The sequence below is a fragment of the Balaenoptera ricei genome, chromosome 5, assembly GCF_028023285.1.
Source record: "Balaenoptera ricei isolate mBalRic1 chromosome 5, mBalRic1.hap2, whole genome shotgun sequence".
NCBI lineage: Eukaryota > Metazoa > Chordata > Mammalia > Artiodactyla > Balaenopteridae > Balaenoptera > Balaenoptera ricei.
The window spans coordinates 61384027-61399603 of record NC_082643.1 but is presented as its reverse complement, the minus strand read 5'-3'; the positions used below and the strand labels follow the sequence as shown (position 1 = coordinate 61399603).

Here is a 15577-nt window from a genome sequence, read left to right as displayed (position 1 = left end):
ATTAGTCTCTTATACTGTTATTCATATGAACATTCAGTGAAGCCATCCATGGGGTTATAGCTCAGAGGTAGAGCATTTGACTTTGGTGAAGCCATCCAATATGATACTGTCAAAAAAGAAAGGCTGGCATTGACTTAATAATTCAAACAGAATTGATACGGAAATTCTGTGCTAAGTACTTTGATTTTATGACCTGAAACTAATCAGTTCATGTAAACTTTAATTACCTCAATATTACCTCCCAAAATGCAAACTGTTTGAACAGTTAATTTTTATTCAAAGGGAAAAAATTGCATTTGTAGTTTATAGCACTTTCCTTGAAATCTAACTTTATGACAGGAAAAGCAGTGGTTAAAGTCATGGGTAGATTGGAAAAGGACTGGAAGTAGGTTCCAAGAAGAGGAGAAGGGAGGGTGCTGGGAAGGAGTAAAGCTCAGAGAATAGCCCAGAAATTAAAATGTGGGCTCAAAAATTGGTAAAAGTTTTCTGAAAGATGTTGATTAGGTCATGAACACTTTTAATGGACCAGAAAGAACATCCTTGAGTTCTAAAAGCATAACTGAGCTTTTAAAAATAATTGAAATCAATTTTATGATCTGAAAATTATTATAAATCATCTGTTAAATCTTAGATTTGTCTTCTTAGCTCACTAGCTTAACAACAGCTCTAAAAGGAGTAGTCTCTCCTCTGCTAGTTAAAAGGCCCCCAGTTTCTTTATTGCCACTTCATTCTCTAACCAGCATAATCATTTGGGTAGAAAAGTGATTATTGATTTTTAAAATACTAGGTTATATTATTATCCAAGAAGGAGCCGAGCCAAGGAACATTAAACTTGATAGTATCTGAAAGTTATATGCATAGTTTTACTCAATAGATTTTGCAATGTCTAAGCACGTCATCCTACTCATAGAACATTATATATTCATCTGAAATATTTCTCTAAGCATGTTATTATATGTAAAATATTCCTACTTGTAACATTGTGTTGACATGAAGCATTTACCTTACTAAATATTTATCACCAGGCATGTTTGACTTTAGGTTGGCCAGTGAGAAAAAGTACAGATAATGAAGAAGTATTTATCATTGACATATATCAAGATAGTCATTCAATATGTGTATGGGGAATGCTCTGTATGTTATATGTTCTGTTGTTAAAGCTAAGAGCATATTTTATGTGTATGTATATCAGAGACTGAGGGCTTATTGTATCATCATTTCATCACCCAGGAACCCTATGACTGGCATAAGATTATCACCATATATAAGAATTTGGGGTTGAGCATAATTTTTTTGGTTAAGGAGTTATCCATTCCAGAGCTTATATAAGAGAACATCAGGACTGCTGTCCTGTTATTTAGAAAATATAATTGAAGTCTAATATGGAAATTAAGTTCTTACTGGAACCGAAGAAGTATATATAATAACTTCCACATCTAGAGATTACCTTTTATCATAATTTCACCCACTAGAAGGTTACAATCAAAAAGACAGCTAATGACACATATTGGTGAGGATGTGGAAAAATCAGTATCCTCATATATTTCTGGTGACAATGTAAAATAGTGCAGCTAACTACTTTGGAAAAGAGTTTGACAGATCTTCAAAATGCTAACATTAGATATCGAATGACCTAGCAATTCCACTCCTAGGGATTTACCCAAGAAAAAATGAAAACATAGGCTCATTCAAAAACTTTCCCATGAATATTCATAGCAGCATTATTCATATTAGCCAAAAAAGTGGAAACCCCCATATCCATCAATTGAAGAGAAGATAAACAAAATGTGGTATATCCATATGATAGAATATTATTTGGAAATAAAAATGAAGTATTGATACATGCTACAAAATGAACACAATTTAAAAACATTATGTTAAATGAAATAATCCAGTCACAAAAGACTACACATGTGTGATCCCATTTGTACTAAATATCTAGAATAGACAAATTCTTAGAGACAAAAAGTATAGTGGTTACTAGGACTGGGGAGAGGGTAGGGAAGCCATTACCATACCAAGGGAGTGAATTTGGTAGAGACAACGGAGGGTGGCTGTAGATAGGTACAAGTTTTCATTCTGGTGCCATGAAAATATTCTAAAATTAGATTACAGTGATCATTTCCCAACTTTTAAATATACTAAAAGCATTGAATTATATATTTTAAATGGATGATTTAGAGTATATAAATTATACTGCAATAAAGCTGTTTAAAAATACTAAAATTTTTACTAACATCAAGAGATCACCTTATATTTGGAAAGATCTAGTATTTTTACTTGGGGAATATTTCAACAATCTGTGCTTTATGTACAGCATATAAATTTCTCATCTACTCATTGAGAATTTATCATTGTCAACAAAACTATAGCTTTTATTTATTTTATAACTTGTATGTTTATTCTTTTTGAGAAACACATATTAGGTTCAGGGACTTTGGAGTCAGGTAGACTAGAATAAAATTCAGGCTCAACTAATTATTAGCCATGTGGCTGTGGGCAAGTCAGTTTGACTTTCTAATCTGTAACGTGGGGGTTATTATATAAGTACCTTGCAAAACTACTGCAATATTTTAAACTGTGTGTGTATGAGTAAATACATATGTATATGTATGTGTATGTGTGTGCATATATATGTGTATATATTTAAGTATGCATGCATGTAAAATGTTTGGCATGTATAAGCATTTATTAAATTATAACTGTTATTACTGGTACTATTACTTAGCTGATACAAATGAAGGAATACAAACTTTATGATTAGCAACATTGTTTCAATTATAAAATAAATTGTATTAAAAGCATCCATTTATAAGAGTAGTGATTACAATTCTTATGCTACTGCCTCCTGTTATTTCAAGCAACATGGGACCATGGGAATTATTCCAACATTTAGTATTAATAAATTATAGCAGACAGCACTTTTCTTACCTTTGTAGTCCACCAAACTACATGTATTTTGCTGAAGAAATAATGAAACACTTATTTTTAAAAAACATATTGAGGGGAATTCCCTGGTGGTGCAGTGGTTAGGACTCCATGCTCTCACTGCTGAGGGCCCAGATCCAATCCATGGTCAATGAACTAAGATCCCGCAAGCCATGTGGCACGGCCAAAAAAAAAAACAACAACCATATTGGGTGCATGAAAACAACCTAACCTATATTTGATGTATGAGATCTAGTTTTGTGTTCTAAAATTCAAAATTGTAGCTGAACCACAAATGCCAGTCTTGAGTACCAGTGATCACACTCCATTCCTGCATTACTCTGCCAATCTTTTTTCCAGTTCATGCACTTGCTCGCAAAGTATTTCAATATTAGATGCATGAGTGTGCTGTGATACAAATGTCATTTAAAAACCCTTAACAGATGTATTATGCAGTAAGCTTAGAACTAGAGTTATGCTTGAAGTGTGTATCTGTCCCTTTTCCACTTCTCTTCCTTCTTTCTTGCCCCAATTCTCTTTATTCCTTCTTTTTTCTCTCAATCTTGCCAGATATTTGTAGTACAAATATAGAAAGATCTGCATATGCTACAGAGGAAAGAAGAATATGTAGTTTACAAACTCTCATAAATAACCTAATATAATTAAACCCTATAAATTTCATGGTCTATCAGTCACAAAGATTGTTTACTGGTTACATTTAATACTCAACAAGGATAGTTTAGTCTGTGATTTAGGTCCTGTAGAAAATGAAGCAAATATCATTGTTAATTTACATTACTTCGAAGAATTGGTTAATGGTCAGATGTCCGCTTTGATAAGAGTGAATTAAGCAGGCAAAAAAATACAGTATCCCAAGGCATCTTAATGGAACAACGTTAAACTAACTTTGAATAAGGAACTACACTCTGGTAGTGTTACTGGTACCTAAAAACATTATAAAACATATGTTTTAGGTGACATTTATATATGTTGGTCAATTGGTCTTACCACTTTTTAAAATACAGAGCCATGCCTTTTTAAAATGACTGATGATAGAAAAATGGTGAGTATTTTAGTAGGAGAAGAGAATTAGCTTTAGAAGCATGGTTTTCTGTTGTCCTGTTTTGAGAAATTAATTAATTTCATTATTTTATTTTTCTGTTTTCTGAGTAAACCTAAAGGTAGTACTTGCTTAATTGGTAATTAACATTTTTACAGGAGACTGATCCAGATTTCAACACCTTTATTATTATTTAATTTGCAGTAATGTTTCTTATATTTTGGAAGAAAATAATTCTGGAAGAGCATAATAATTTATCCATGCAGATTAGTATCAGTTGTTTAGAGTATTAAACTAATAAACCTGAATTAATGTAGTAAGACTTTATCAAATATATGGCAATATATGCTGATTTTATAATTTTTTAAAAATTGCTACAAAAAGAATTTCAGTGACATCTTTGTATAGGTAAATGGGAGAAAAAGTCAAGGTTTATGGTATGTGACAAGTTCTCCTTTGAATTCCAAAATATATCTGGTCTTGTAAGATTTTTCAGTCTTGATTCAAATAAGCATGTAGTGTCATCAGAATGCATTTGCTCTTTCAACAGCAGGTTATCTCTTTTATTACAGTACTGATATAAACATAATTTATAGATTTTATGTATATGATAGAAGTTCATTTAAAAAAAGAATTGATATATCTTAAAAATTAAACAAAAGTAGCCTATTAAAATAAATGATTTCACAAATTAAATGATGCTTAGTGGATAAAGGCAATTTTCAGATAAATTGTATTTTTCAATGGCAGGTCTATCTGGCCATTTGCAAGTTGGACTTTATTATGTTTAGTACAATGAGCTGTTCCTTTATAGCATTTGTCTCCCCTTAATCAGTGGTTTTGCATTGTATCTAAGTGACAATGAATGGTCTAGACTTAGAGAATACTATGAGGTAGGATGTATGTGCCCAGGCATGTAAAAACACACACATAATACAGTCGGCCCTCCGGTTCCATGCATTCAGCATGAGTGGATATGGAGGGCCAGCTGTAAGGCACTTGAGCATCCATGGATTTTGGTATCCACGGGGGATCCTGGAAACAATTCCCCATGGTTTCTGAGGGATGTCTGTACTCTCCCTCACCTTAAAGCCAGGGTGAATTCTTTCAACATTGGCACAGGAAACTCAGGGCACAAATCACACAAGCTTTTAAGGTAGTTAATGGGAAAGAGGAAATACAGAAAGTTTTGAGAAAGCCATCATGCGGCCAAAAACAGCAGGTATGGCCATATGGCAATTGAATTAGAAAAGGGATTCTTGCCACACTGTGGTCCAGAAGGTAGTCAAGCCCAGGCAGCCATCAAGGAGAGAGGATTTATTTAATACATGTTAAGTGTTTCATATCGCCTCTTTCACTGTTCAGTTCCTCAGAGAATTGAAATCGGTTGTACCAAATAGATATTGAAGAATTTTCTTACAGAAAAAAATAATGACTTCTAAAGTAATTTCACTTCTACATTTAGAGATCACTATGCCAAAAGCACATTTACTTCCAAATAAAGCATTTGCAAAACAAAGACCTTTTTCAAAAAGTATAAAAGTTTTGTAAGGCTAAAATTTAATGACATTATTTTATTTTAACAACACATTTGGTGAAATTATGTAAATTTTTTAAATTCCCTACTTTATCCAAGACATTCTGTAATATTGTAATTAAAATTGTTTGTCTAACCTGTAGAATAACAGTTTTCAGAAATTCTTGAAATACATTTTCCTTTGAAAACAACTTGCTGAAAATGTGTTTTGGTTCTCAGATTAGCTCTCTAAAACTCATCTGACCTACAGAAGAACAGGGGCTGTACTATTAACAGTCATTCTTAAATGTATTATTAGTACATCATGCTGTTACAATTTCAGCAACATTCTTGGACTCTGGTGTATGTGTTTGTGTGTATGTGTATGCTTTTGTATGTTTTAATTTGGGAATATGTCTATGCTTTGTCCTTTATTGTCCTTATCTTGAGGGAAAATGTGGTCTTTGTTGAGAACCCAGAGAGACCCATAAATATTTCCCCTTCTCTGGTCTCCCCGCAACACACACACTCCTTTGTCATTAGGGCGGTAACAAACTAGCCTCTGGTCAGAACGAAGACAATGTTCATATTTCAACCTTTGTGTTCTCTGGTTTGTTTCTGCTTATTGGCAATACCACAGTTATTTTCCATGACCAAATTTTTTGAACAACAGCACAGCAAAAAGATAACCAATTACTCAAACAAACTAATGGCTAATAGTTTAAGTATTGATTGCCTCCTTAATAACATTTTTTCAAATTGGATTATTATGTTTATTTTGAATAAAGAGAAATTATATATCTATGTAAAAAATATGAACTTGTAGTCAGTTTCTGATTGGACTGCAAATATTATACTCCAATTGAAATTAGTTTACATATATTTAACTTAATAGAATAAGGCCAGATTTTCTTGTTTTGAAATCACTTTTTTTCAAGGCATTTGGTTATTTCTTTACTTAAAAATTTAGCTTCTAACCTTTTTAAAAAAAATTGAAGTTACATAAAAGTAAAAAAAAAAACATAATAAACATCACTGCCTCTATCACTCAAATGTTAAAACTATTAGTATTTTGGCACATAGCTTTCAGTAATTACTAAAATAAAGCACATGGCTAAAGCCCCTTTCGTGGGCTTCTGGTCCTCTCTACTCACATATGAGAGGCAATCACTAATCTGAGTTTGATGATCTTTCCCATTTCATTAAAAAAAACTGCATACATATATGTATCTGTCAAAAATATGTGTATTATTGTTGAAAGATGTATAGATTCTTCACTTTACTTTTTCACTAAACTTTGTTACTGTGGTCTATTCTATTGACATATAAAGATCTACTTCCTCCCTCTTGACTATTTTATAACATTTCATCATATGAATAGGGAACATTTTATTTATTTAGTCCTGTATTGACATAGATAAAGTTCTTTCTACATAGCTTTTCTGGTATTCCATTATTGCTGAGGTTTAAGTAACAGTTACATAATAATCAGAAATATTTACATACTTTGGATTTGCTCTTTTAGACCACTTAGCAAAGCACTCGACTGTTTTCCACTGGAGATGTTTTCTTTTTTAATTATGCCTCAAATATAGCCAAATGGCAAATAATTCAAGATATGATTTTTAACATCAAATGTATTTTGTCCAAAATTTACATTAATCTTTCTCATAACTAGTCACTTCCATTTTGTCTCCCTGTCATCCTGAAGAATGAAAATGTAATTTCCCAGAGGCTTTAAGAATTGAGGGAGTATTAAATGTAACTGAAATTAAGTGATTAATAATTTACTTTTGGGTCATGAATCAACTTCATGGGATGCTAAGGATAATTTGCAACCCCAGAAGCACTAGCAGTAACATTGCACTTTTTAAGACTTAAGAACTCTCAAAGGTTGGCTGCCCAACCTAATTAAACTTCAGTTTTCTGATACCAAATTTATTTCTTCTTTGTACTGAATTTCCTCAGATCTTCTTGACAGGAAAATGTCACTTTACCTGACAGCTGATAGACAGGTTATGTAGCACCATAATTGGAGAGAAAAAGATAGCTTAAAGCTACTCAATTTAATGGCTATGTGTATGGCTTTTTCTTTCTTTCTTTTTCTTTTTTTTTTTTTTTTAAGGTTTCTATGACACACAAAAGGCCCTAGCAAATAAGCCCAGTGCCATTTTTTTCCTGCTTCCTCTAGGAGTGATTATCTTACTCCATCAATGGTGCTGTCAGAAATTGGGCACATAATTCAGCATTTAAATGAACAAGCAATGTAATATTTCCTGTCTCCCAGTGGAATGCTTTGCAGCTCACATTCTTCTCTGTCACTCGCTCACTCTTGATGTATGTCCCATATCCAGTCCTTGAATGCCTTCTCTTCCTTGTGTTTCATTGCAGATGTTGGCTCCGACTTGACACCTACTTCATTTGGAGTTTTATAGGACCAGCGACCTTGATAATTATGGTAAGAACTCCTAATTAACTATGTGTTTCCCAGGTCAAGAAATAAAACTTTCACTATCCTCATGCTGTCTATCTTTAATTTACATAGAGTAATTTGGGGAAAGCATGTACTTATTTGACCCTATATAACTCAAGCAATTAGACACTCATTATAGTCTACTTTTATATTGTAAAATACTTAATCAAAACCCTTGGGAGAAGAAAACATGCATTTGCAAGTACTGTGGCTCCTCAGGGGCCTGATCTAGCATAATCCATTTGGTTTTATAGGTTTTAAACAGTGATGACTTTGTTTGACAATAGTACATTTTCTTTCTTTTTCATTTGGATAATTTGAATTATGAATGGAAACAGAAATTGGAAATGTGGCAAAACACCTTCCTGTTCCTTCCAGTTTTGTTTTTATATAAATCTCAAAAACTTTAAAATTTAAGAGGATTTCACTTGAGAATGATAAGTAGGTTAGGTAAACATTCTGGAATCATACTTTCTTTTTTTTATTTTTAAATGCATAATATCTTGATTTCAAACATGAATTATTTATCCTAATTGAGATACTATCGGTGGTATCATTATTTATATACTTACCATTTTAAAATACAAAATAGCCCCAAGTTCTGGAATATACAAACGAAGCAGGTGACAAGGACAATTCAACATGTGGTTTTCTATACAGTTTACATATGTGTGATATTTGAAATTTACGCTGGAGCTTTTATTTTGTTTTGTTTCAAATCATATGTTCTCTCTTGGTCCAGTGATATAACAATGTCAGTGGGGGTTCCCTCTACTTTAATCCTAATTTGTTGTAGCATCAAAATTTAACCAGCATTTTATAATCCTTTTGACCTAGCTATTCAAAAATATTATGATTTTTGTATTTATGTTTCGTAATGTAGTACTTGAACAGTAAATCAAGGGCCATGTTTAAAGGGTAGATATAGTAACACACCTGGAATAATTACTGTCTTTTTTAAAAATATATACTTGACTTGGCTTTGTCTTGCAGTTTCCATATCATCATTCCAACTGCTGCTGATTTTGTATGTGTGTGTATTTGGCATAGCAGTGCTTTGTAACTCATTGGTATCCCGAGTTCCCAAACTGGCCTCTTGCTTTTACTAAAACACTAGGCAGTCATGTATGATCCAATTCCTTTATAAGTGTAGGAGAGCTAATTTCCCAGAAAAACTCATCTGTCATAGAGAATACACTGACTTTTTTTCTACTCCAGTTATGCTATATAACAGTACCTTTTACATTCCAGCTTAATGTAATCTTCCTTGGGATTGCTTTATATAAAATGTTTCATCACACTGCCATTCTGAAACCTGAATCGGGCTGTCTTGATAATATCAAGTAAGTGATTTTTCTTTTTCTTTTCTTTAGTCTACCTTACTTTGATACACTAAACTATCCCTACTTTTCATTGTATTGAAATCTTATGGCAAAATGATAAAGATCAATGTGTTGTCTTTGCTGAATAAGATCATTTATTGACTATTGAGGTGACTTGATCTGCCTGAAAATAAGTATAGTGAAGTTCTGTCTTCAAAGAAACTTTTCCCCCTAAATTCTTATTTACAGTATGATAAGTTTTTATTAGATGCATTTATTTATTTTGTCCAGGAAACAAAGTTGCAGTGTCTGGGCAGACTATCATTTGTTAGAGCAATAACCACACCAGTACTCAACACTCCATCTCTCCCTTCAGAGCAGTGTGAAGAGAGTGAGATGGTGGCACCTGCAAGTACCAAAAAGGGGATTTTTACACCAGAAGAGAGGAACCCTGAAATTATTAACCTGGGTTTTTGCAGAGGAGCTATTGTACAGCTGCCCTCCTCTCCTCCCAAGAGGGAAAAGGATACCTCAGCTCCCTAATGTAAAATCCTATTGTATACATATATATGGCTCCAGCTTGTACCCCCTTTGAAATGTTAACATTTACCTCTTGGGAAGTAAATCTCTCCATAAGACTGTCACTACCTATTCAATCATCTTTTAATTCCCAAGGTTTATCCTTTAACCCAAATTCTACTTTTTTATGCTCAAAAACCTGAACCATGCAGAGATATGAAAATATCCACAATCCTTTCCTCACTAGTAGTGCTTCTTTTATATATACGTGAAAAGAAGACAATTTACATTTTCTGGGAAAAAAAAATAGTTCTTTAGCGTAACCAAAAATTTTCTCTTATTCCCTTAGAGGCTGTGACACTTGAGAAAGAGTAAAGTGAACATGTACTTTAGTCGTTAATATATATTCTACATTAAGTAGCATTTGTATATGATTTGTCTGTGCTATGTGTTAACTTGGTTAAATGTTTTTATTTAAATGAATGCACTTTCAGAAGTTCCATGAGGTCGCCTGTGACTTTCATGTGCTACTGACATTCTCCTTGAACTATCTCAGATAGAAGCTATGTCACCCATTTTTCATCCTCCTACATTCAGTGCCTGACATAGTTCCTTGCCCATAGTAGACCCTCAATGAATGTTTATAGAATAAAGTAATACATTAAAGACTGTAGTGACAGAAGTGTACTGACATTAAGTATTTAATTTTGTTTAAGGGGTCATCTGTCTACATTAGTTGAAAAGGTAGCTAAGGAATTAGGTAGGAAAAATAATGTAATGGAGCAAACTAGAAGTTATCTACTATGAGTAATAGTCTTTTGTACTTCTTAATATTACTTAGTTGAGTCATTATACTGTTGAATTATGTACAACTAGACTGCCCTTCTAAAATATAGTATTAGTTCCTTGGACCATTTGCTCCTGATGATATTGAATTTGGATTGTTAAATAAGCACATAAAATATAATTTCTTTATCTTATCATACTTCTACTCACTTTAGTATAAATTGCATCTTTATATCTATTATTGTGTAATATTAAACAAAATGCATATAATACTTTATTATTATTTTTGTTATGCTTTTAAAGTACTATCAGAAAGAAGTGAATAATACTTTGATATTTATGTAACAGCTTTTACCAGATTAAAAATTTCAAAAAGGGCTTGTACTTAGTACAGTCACATATTTAAAAGATAGATTTGTATTCTCAGTATTTGTATGTATTTCTTTAGGTAATATGGGTTGAATCTCTGTGATATTACTATTTAGAAAAACAAACACAAAAGCTAATAATTACGTTTAATGATATTGATGGCATCAAACTTTATATTACAAAGCAAAATAAAGCCTTAAATGAGGCTGTCTTGATTTGAATTCTGTCTAAACTGCTTTATAGTTTATAGCCTTTGGAAAGTTTATTTAACCTTGCTGAGGCTTCCTATTCTCTTTAAAATGGATATAATAATGAAACATACCCAGCCATCAAATGAGCAGAGGTATGTAATCAGCCTTTGATGATGCTTTTTAAGGAAAAATCAATAAGGCTCAAGGAGAAAAATTAAGTAGCTATTAGAAAGAATATGGAGGGTGGTTTTAAGATGGAAAAAAAGGGGATATGGATATGCTGATGGGAAGGAACCAGTAAAAAAGTGGTTAGAAACAGAGGAAAGGAAATCAGTGTTATAGTCATGACCTGAGGAACTATAGGGAATGAGATCCAGAATAGCGGGAGAGTAATTCTACTCCATTCAATTTCATGAAGGACACTTTTCTACTGAGATAACAGAAGCCAGCTAGGAGGATCCTTTTCTACTCAGACTAGATAAAATAAATAATAGGCGTGATGTAGATATGTTGGTGGAACCAGGGTAGAGCAGTAAATTGAGGGATTTCTGCCTACTCTCCTCTACAAAGTGGGAAAAATGATCATCTACAGGATATGAGAGCATGCAGGAGAGAGATAATAAGAGAGAAATCTCAAGAAAATAATCCTTAGAACTTTACAGAATCTGAAGGACATTTTATTTCATTTAAAATATGTTAACTATTTAATAAGTGCTTGTAAAAAAATCACCAGGGCATAATTGATAAGGAAAGAATTTAAGAAAGGTTTAAGCAGAACACAAAATCTGGCATCCTTTTTGTTTTTAACAAAAATAAGGATCTGTATAATATGAATTTTTAAGTGATATGGGTGATGTGAGAGTATTTTAAAGGCATAGCATCACTTATTTGCAATGTCTTCTTTTTTTAGTACAGGGAAAGGGCATAAAAGTTAATAATGTTTTCTTGGGGTTTTTTTGTAGTTTTGTAAAGTGATGAATAAGATGCACAACCTTGGGCAGTTTATTGAGAAAATAAACCCACCATATAAGGCCTTTTGCTAGTCAGTGTCTTTCTAAAACAATTCATTCGTTCATTTATCAAATATTTGTTACTTTTATTATACGCATTCTTTCACATAGAAATATCTTCTTTATCTAAAATGTGTTTGCTTCTCCCCATGTTCACTACCATCACTTCCTTTTTTGGCCACCATGAACTTCTTCTGCAAAGCTGCTTCAGTGGTTACCTGACATTTTTCCCCATACTGATTCTTGCTCCTGCCTTCATTAGCTAGAGTGATCTCTTGAAAAGTTTAAATCTGATCATGCAGCTCTCTTGGGTAAAACTCTTCAGTGATTTCCAGTTACTCTTACACTAAAGTCCAGACTTCCTACCATGGCCTACTTAGCCTTCCTGGTCTAGTTGTTCCTTTTTAAGCCATGTGCCCCTCTGGCCATTCTGGGTGTACTCACTTGTGCTTCAGGTCTTATCTGCTGCTACTCTACAGATTTTCTTTTCCCTAACACTGCATGGCTGACTCTAATTTACTCTAATTAATTTAATTATTATTTTTAAATAATGTAATTATATTTTAATTTTAAATGTACTTCACAGTCATCATAATAAACACCTTTTGATATTAGTATAAAACATTCATTTCGTTGGCTCATTACTATATTAATGATATACTCTGGGAAAAAATAATAATACATTCCTATAGTTAACGTGATTACAGAGGAAATGAGGTACTCCAAGTCTCAGATTTAACTAAAAATGTACTTAAAACTAAATAATGCATTTCGGTTTGCTGTTTGCTTACTTGTCCTTTGTCTTCTTTTCATCAAAATAGGTAATTATATTTGGAGGAAAAAAGTAATTCCAGTCATTTGAATTTTCTGATTTAATTTCAAACAAGTTGAAATTGGAGCTTACAGTAATCATAGCAAAATTCTAACCTAGTTCTTAAAAAATAATATAACTATAAATAAAACAATTAATGAATTGTTATCAGTACAAAATTAATTTATAGTATCGCTGTAGTATTATGACAGAATTTTAATTCTTGAGGAGCATTTATAGCACGCTTGACATTTAACTTAGAAATAAAAATTGATCATTTCTGTAGCTATCAACTACTTCTCTTGTTGAAAAAATATTTAACAGCATCACAAGTACTTTGCAGAATTAAAAAAAATAATAGAAGCTTTTAGGGCTAAGAAAGAAAATTGGTGCCCATATGGAGAGACAAGGAATCTACTAAGCTTCCCTTTCCTATGTCTGACCCTTTGCCCTTTTCCAGGGACAGACTTCTGCATCCAAGATTCTGATTTTGACCTAGTCCATTTTTCCAATTTCTGGTATCTCCCCTTAACTTGGGTTTTACATGAGTGATGGGCTGGCAAACACAATATCAGATGCTTTAAAGAAACACCTTTCACTTTCCTTCCTTCCTCCCTGTGCTCTAACTGCTAAAGGAAGGTGTAGTGCTAAAGAGGAGCAAAAACTCGTGTCATACACAATTTCAATTTGAATTTCAGTTCAGTCCTGTGATGGTTATATGATCTTGCAAGTTACATCATGGCTCTCAGTCTCAGTATCTCCTCAGAATTGGGAATAATTGATTCTACTTTGTAGAGTTTTGCTATAATTAAATATAATCATATATGTATAGCATACAGCTCATAATTTAGTATTCATACAGGATGGTTTGATTATTTTTAACCACTCTATGTGGAAATATATTGCTGCCTTTGGTTCTCTGTGTTTTCGTTAGTGAAATTTGCTCAACCTCTTATCAAAATCTCATTAGAATTTGCCTGGCTTTGTTTCTTATGTAGTGTCATAAAGAATTTGCCTGATATGATCCTTTTTTTTTTTTTAAGCCAGAGTTATCCTATTATGAAAGAATTGGCTCTAGGAGTGAAATGCTCATTTGATTAATAAATAGCAAGTTCTGTAGTTAGCTCTAAATTAAAAAAAAGAAGTGTCTCAGTGAACTTGGACACCTGCCATACATAACGAAATCTAAGAAGGCTTCTGAGTAGCTTCAGGGATGAATAGAAAAATGTTTTGCCTTACCAGTATCCATAGTAACTTATTTATTCCTTAAGAAGGTAACTTTTGCTTTGTACTGTGTTTCCAGATATTGGTAGAAACAGTTAAGTAATTTAGCTTGACTAGTATTACATTAGTACTTCATGGAGTTAAATGTGGTAGGGTTCTAAAAAATTGAAGGTGGAAAAGCAGAATGATATAATCCTGAAAAATGCAACAACATCACAAAAAAATTTCAATGCTTTAATTTTTCTTCTTTATACTAATATATTAAGATGGAATTATATATATATGGCCTGCTTTTCAAAATGATAACATTTTTATACTGTAGTCAGAGCAATATCTTAAAAAAAGTTTGATCCTTTATGAGAACAGTAAACCTAGTTCTGAATTATACTTAATAAAAATATTCATCCACTTCAATGTTTTCTGGATGAGTTTTGAGGAAAATATTTATAGTACTTTCTCATTCTTCTTAAAATATTAGCTAGTGATGTAAAAAGGTTGAAATATTGTTTGGGGTTTTTAAACAGGAAGCTCAGTATAGTTTATATAGTCCATGCCAACTTTTAAAAAAAAACTTATGTCTCCATTCACTTGACTTTATTTGTTGTTTACCTTCCACCACCAAAACTACTCAATTTAAATGAAAACATCACAAATTTCTAATTATTTTAAAATATTTCTAAATATTTAGAGATGTGTTTAAAAACTGTCACGTCTTATAGAAAGATTACAGGGACAACACACTATACTGAAGATGTGGTTTCTTCCAAGCCTTTTTAATCAAATATACTTTTCAACACCCACACACACATTGAACACTTTAGTTCTTTTTTTTTTTTTAATTTTATTTATTTATTTATTTATTTATGGCTGTGTTGGGTCTTCGTTTCTGTGCGAGGGCTTTCTCCAGTTGTGGCAAGCGGGGGCCACTCTTCATCGCGTTGCGCGGGCCTCTCACTGTCGCGGCCTCTCTTGTTGCGGAGCACAGGCTCCAGACGCGCAGGCTCAGTAATTGTGGCTCACGGGCCCAGTTGCTCCGCGGCATGTGGGATCTTCCCAGACCAGGGCTCGAACCCGTGTCCCCTGCACTGGCAGGCAGATTCTCAACCACTGCGCCACCAGGGAAGCCCAACACTTTAGTTCTTGAGTCAGAACCAATAATTGATTTATTTTATTCATTGTTATAAAATACTTTTAAAGAAATTCTGAAAGGAATATCATCTGTTATCTCATTTTCCCCACCTTTCCTCCATTTCCTTGTTCTGTGGTTAAATATCACTGGAAATGTGCCATAACGTTATCATAAATGATGCAGGTGTATTTGACAAGTAATACAATCTAAACAGCACTGTTTGGAGCCCTGTGTATTGT

The 15577-nt window shown here is 32.9% G+C and overlaps 1 protein-coding gene across 7 annotated transcripts in view; it reads left to right on the top strand.

Annotated features, from left to right (window-relative positions):
• The window catches only part of ADGRL3 (adhesion G protein-coupled receptor L3), an 858314-nt gene that overhangs the window by 775501 nt on the left and 67236 nt on the right, over positions 1–15577 (top strand). For all 7 annotated transcript variants that reach the window (XM_059922921.1, XM_059922920.1, XM_059922919.1 and 4 more), the window contains 2 exons: positions 7896–7962; positions 9229–9320. In XM_059922921.1, the coding sequence (XP_059778904.1) occupies positions 7896–7962; positions 9229–9320 (159 nt within the window). The remainder of the gene's footprint in view (positions 1–7895; positions 7963–9228; positions 9321–15577) is intronic.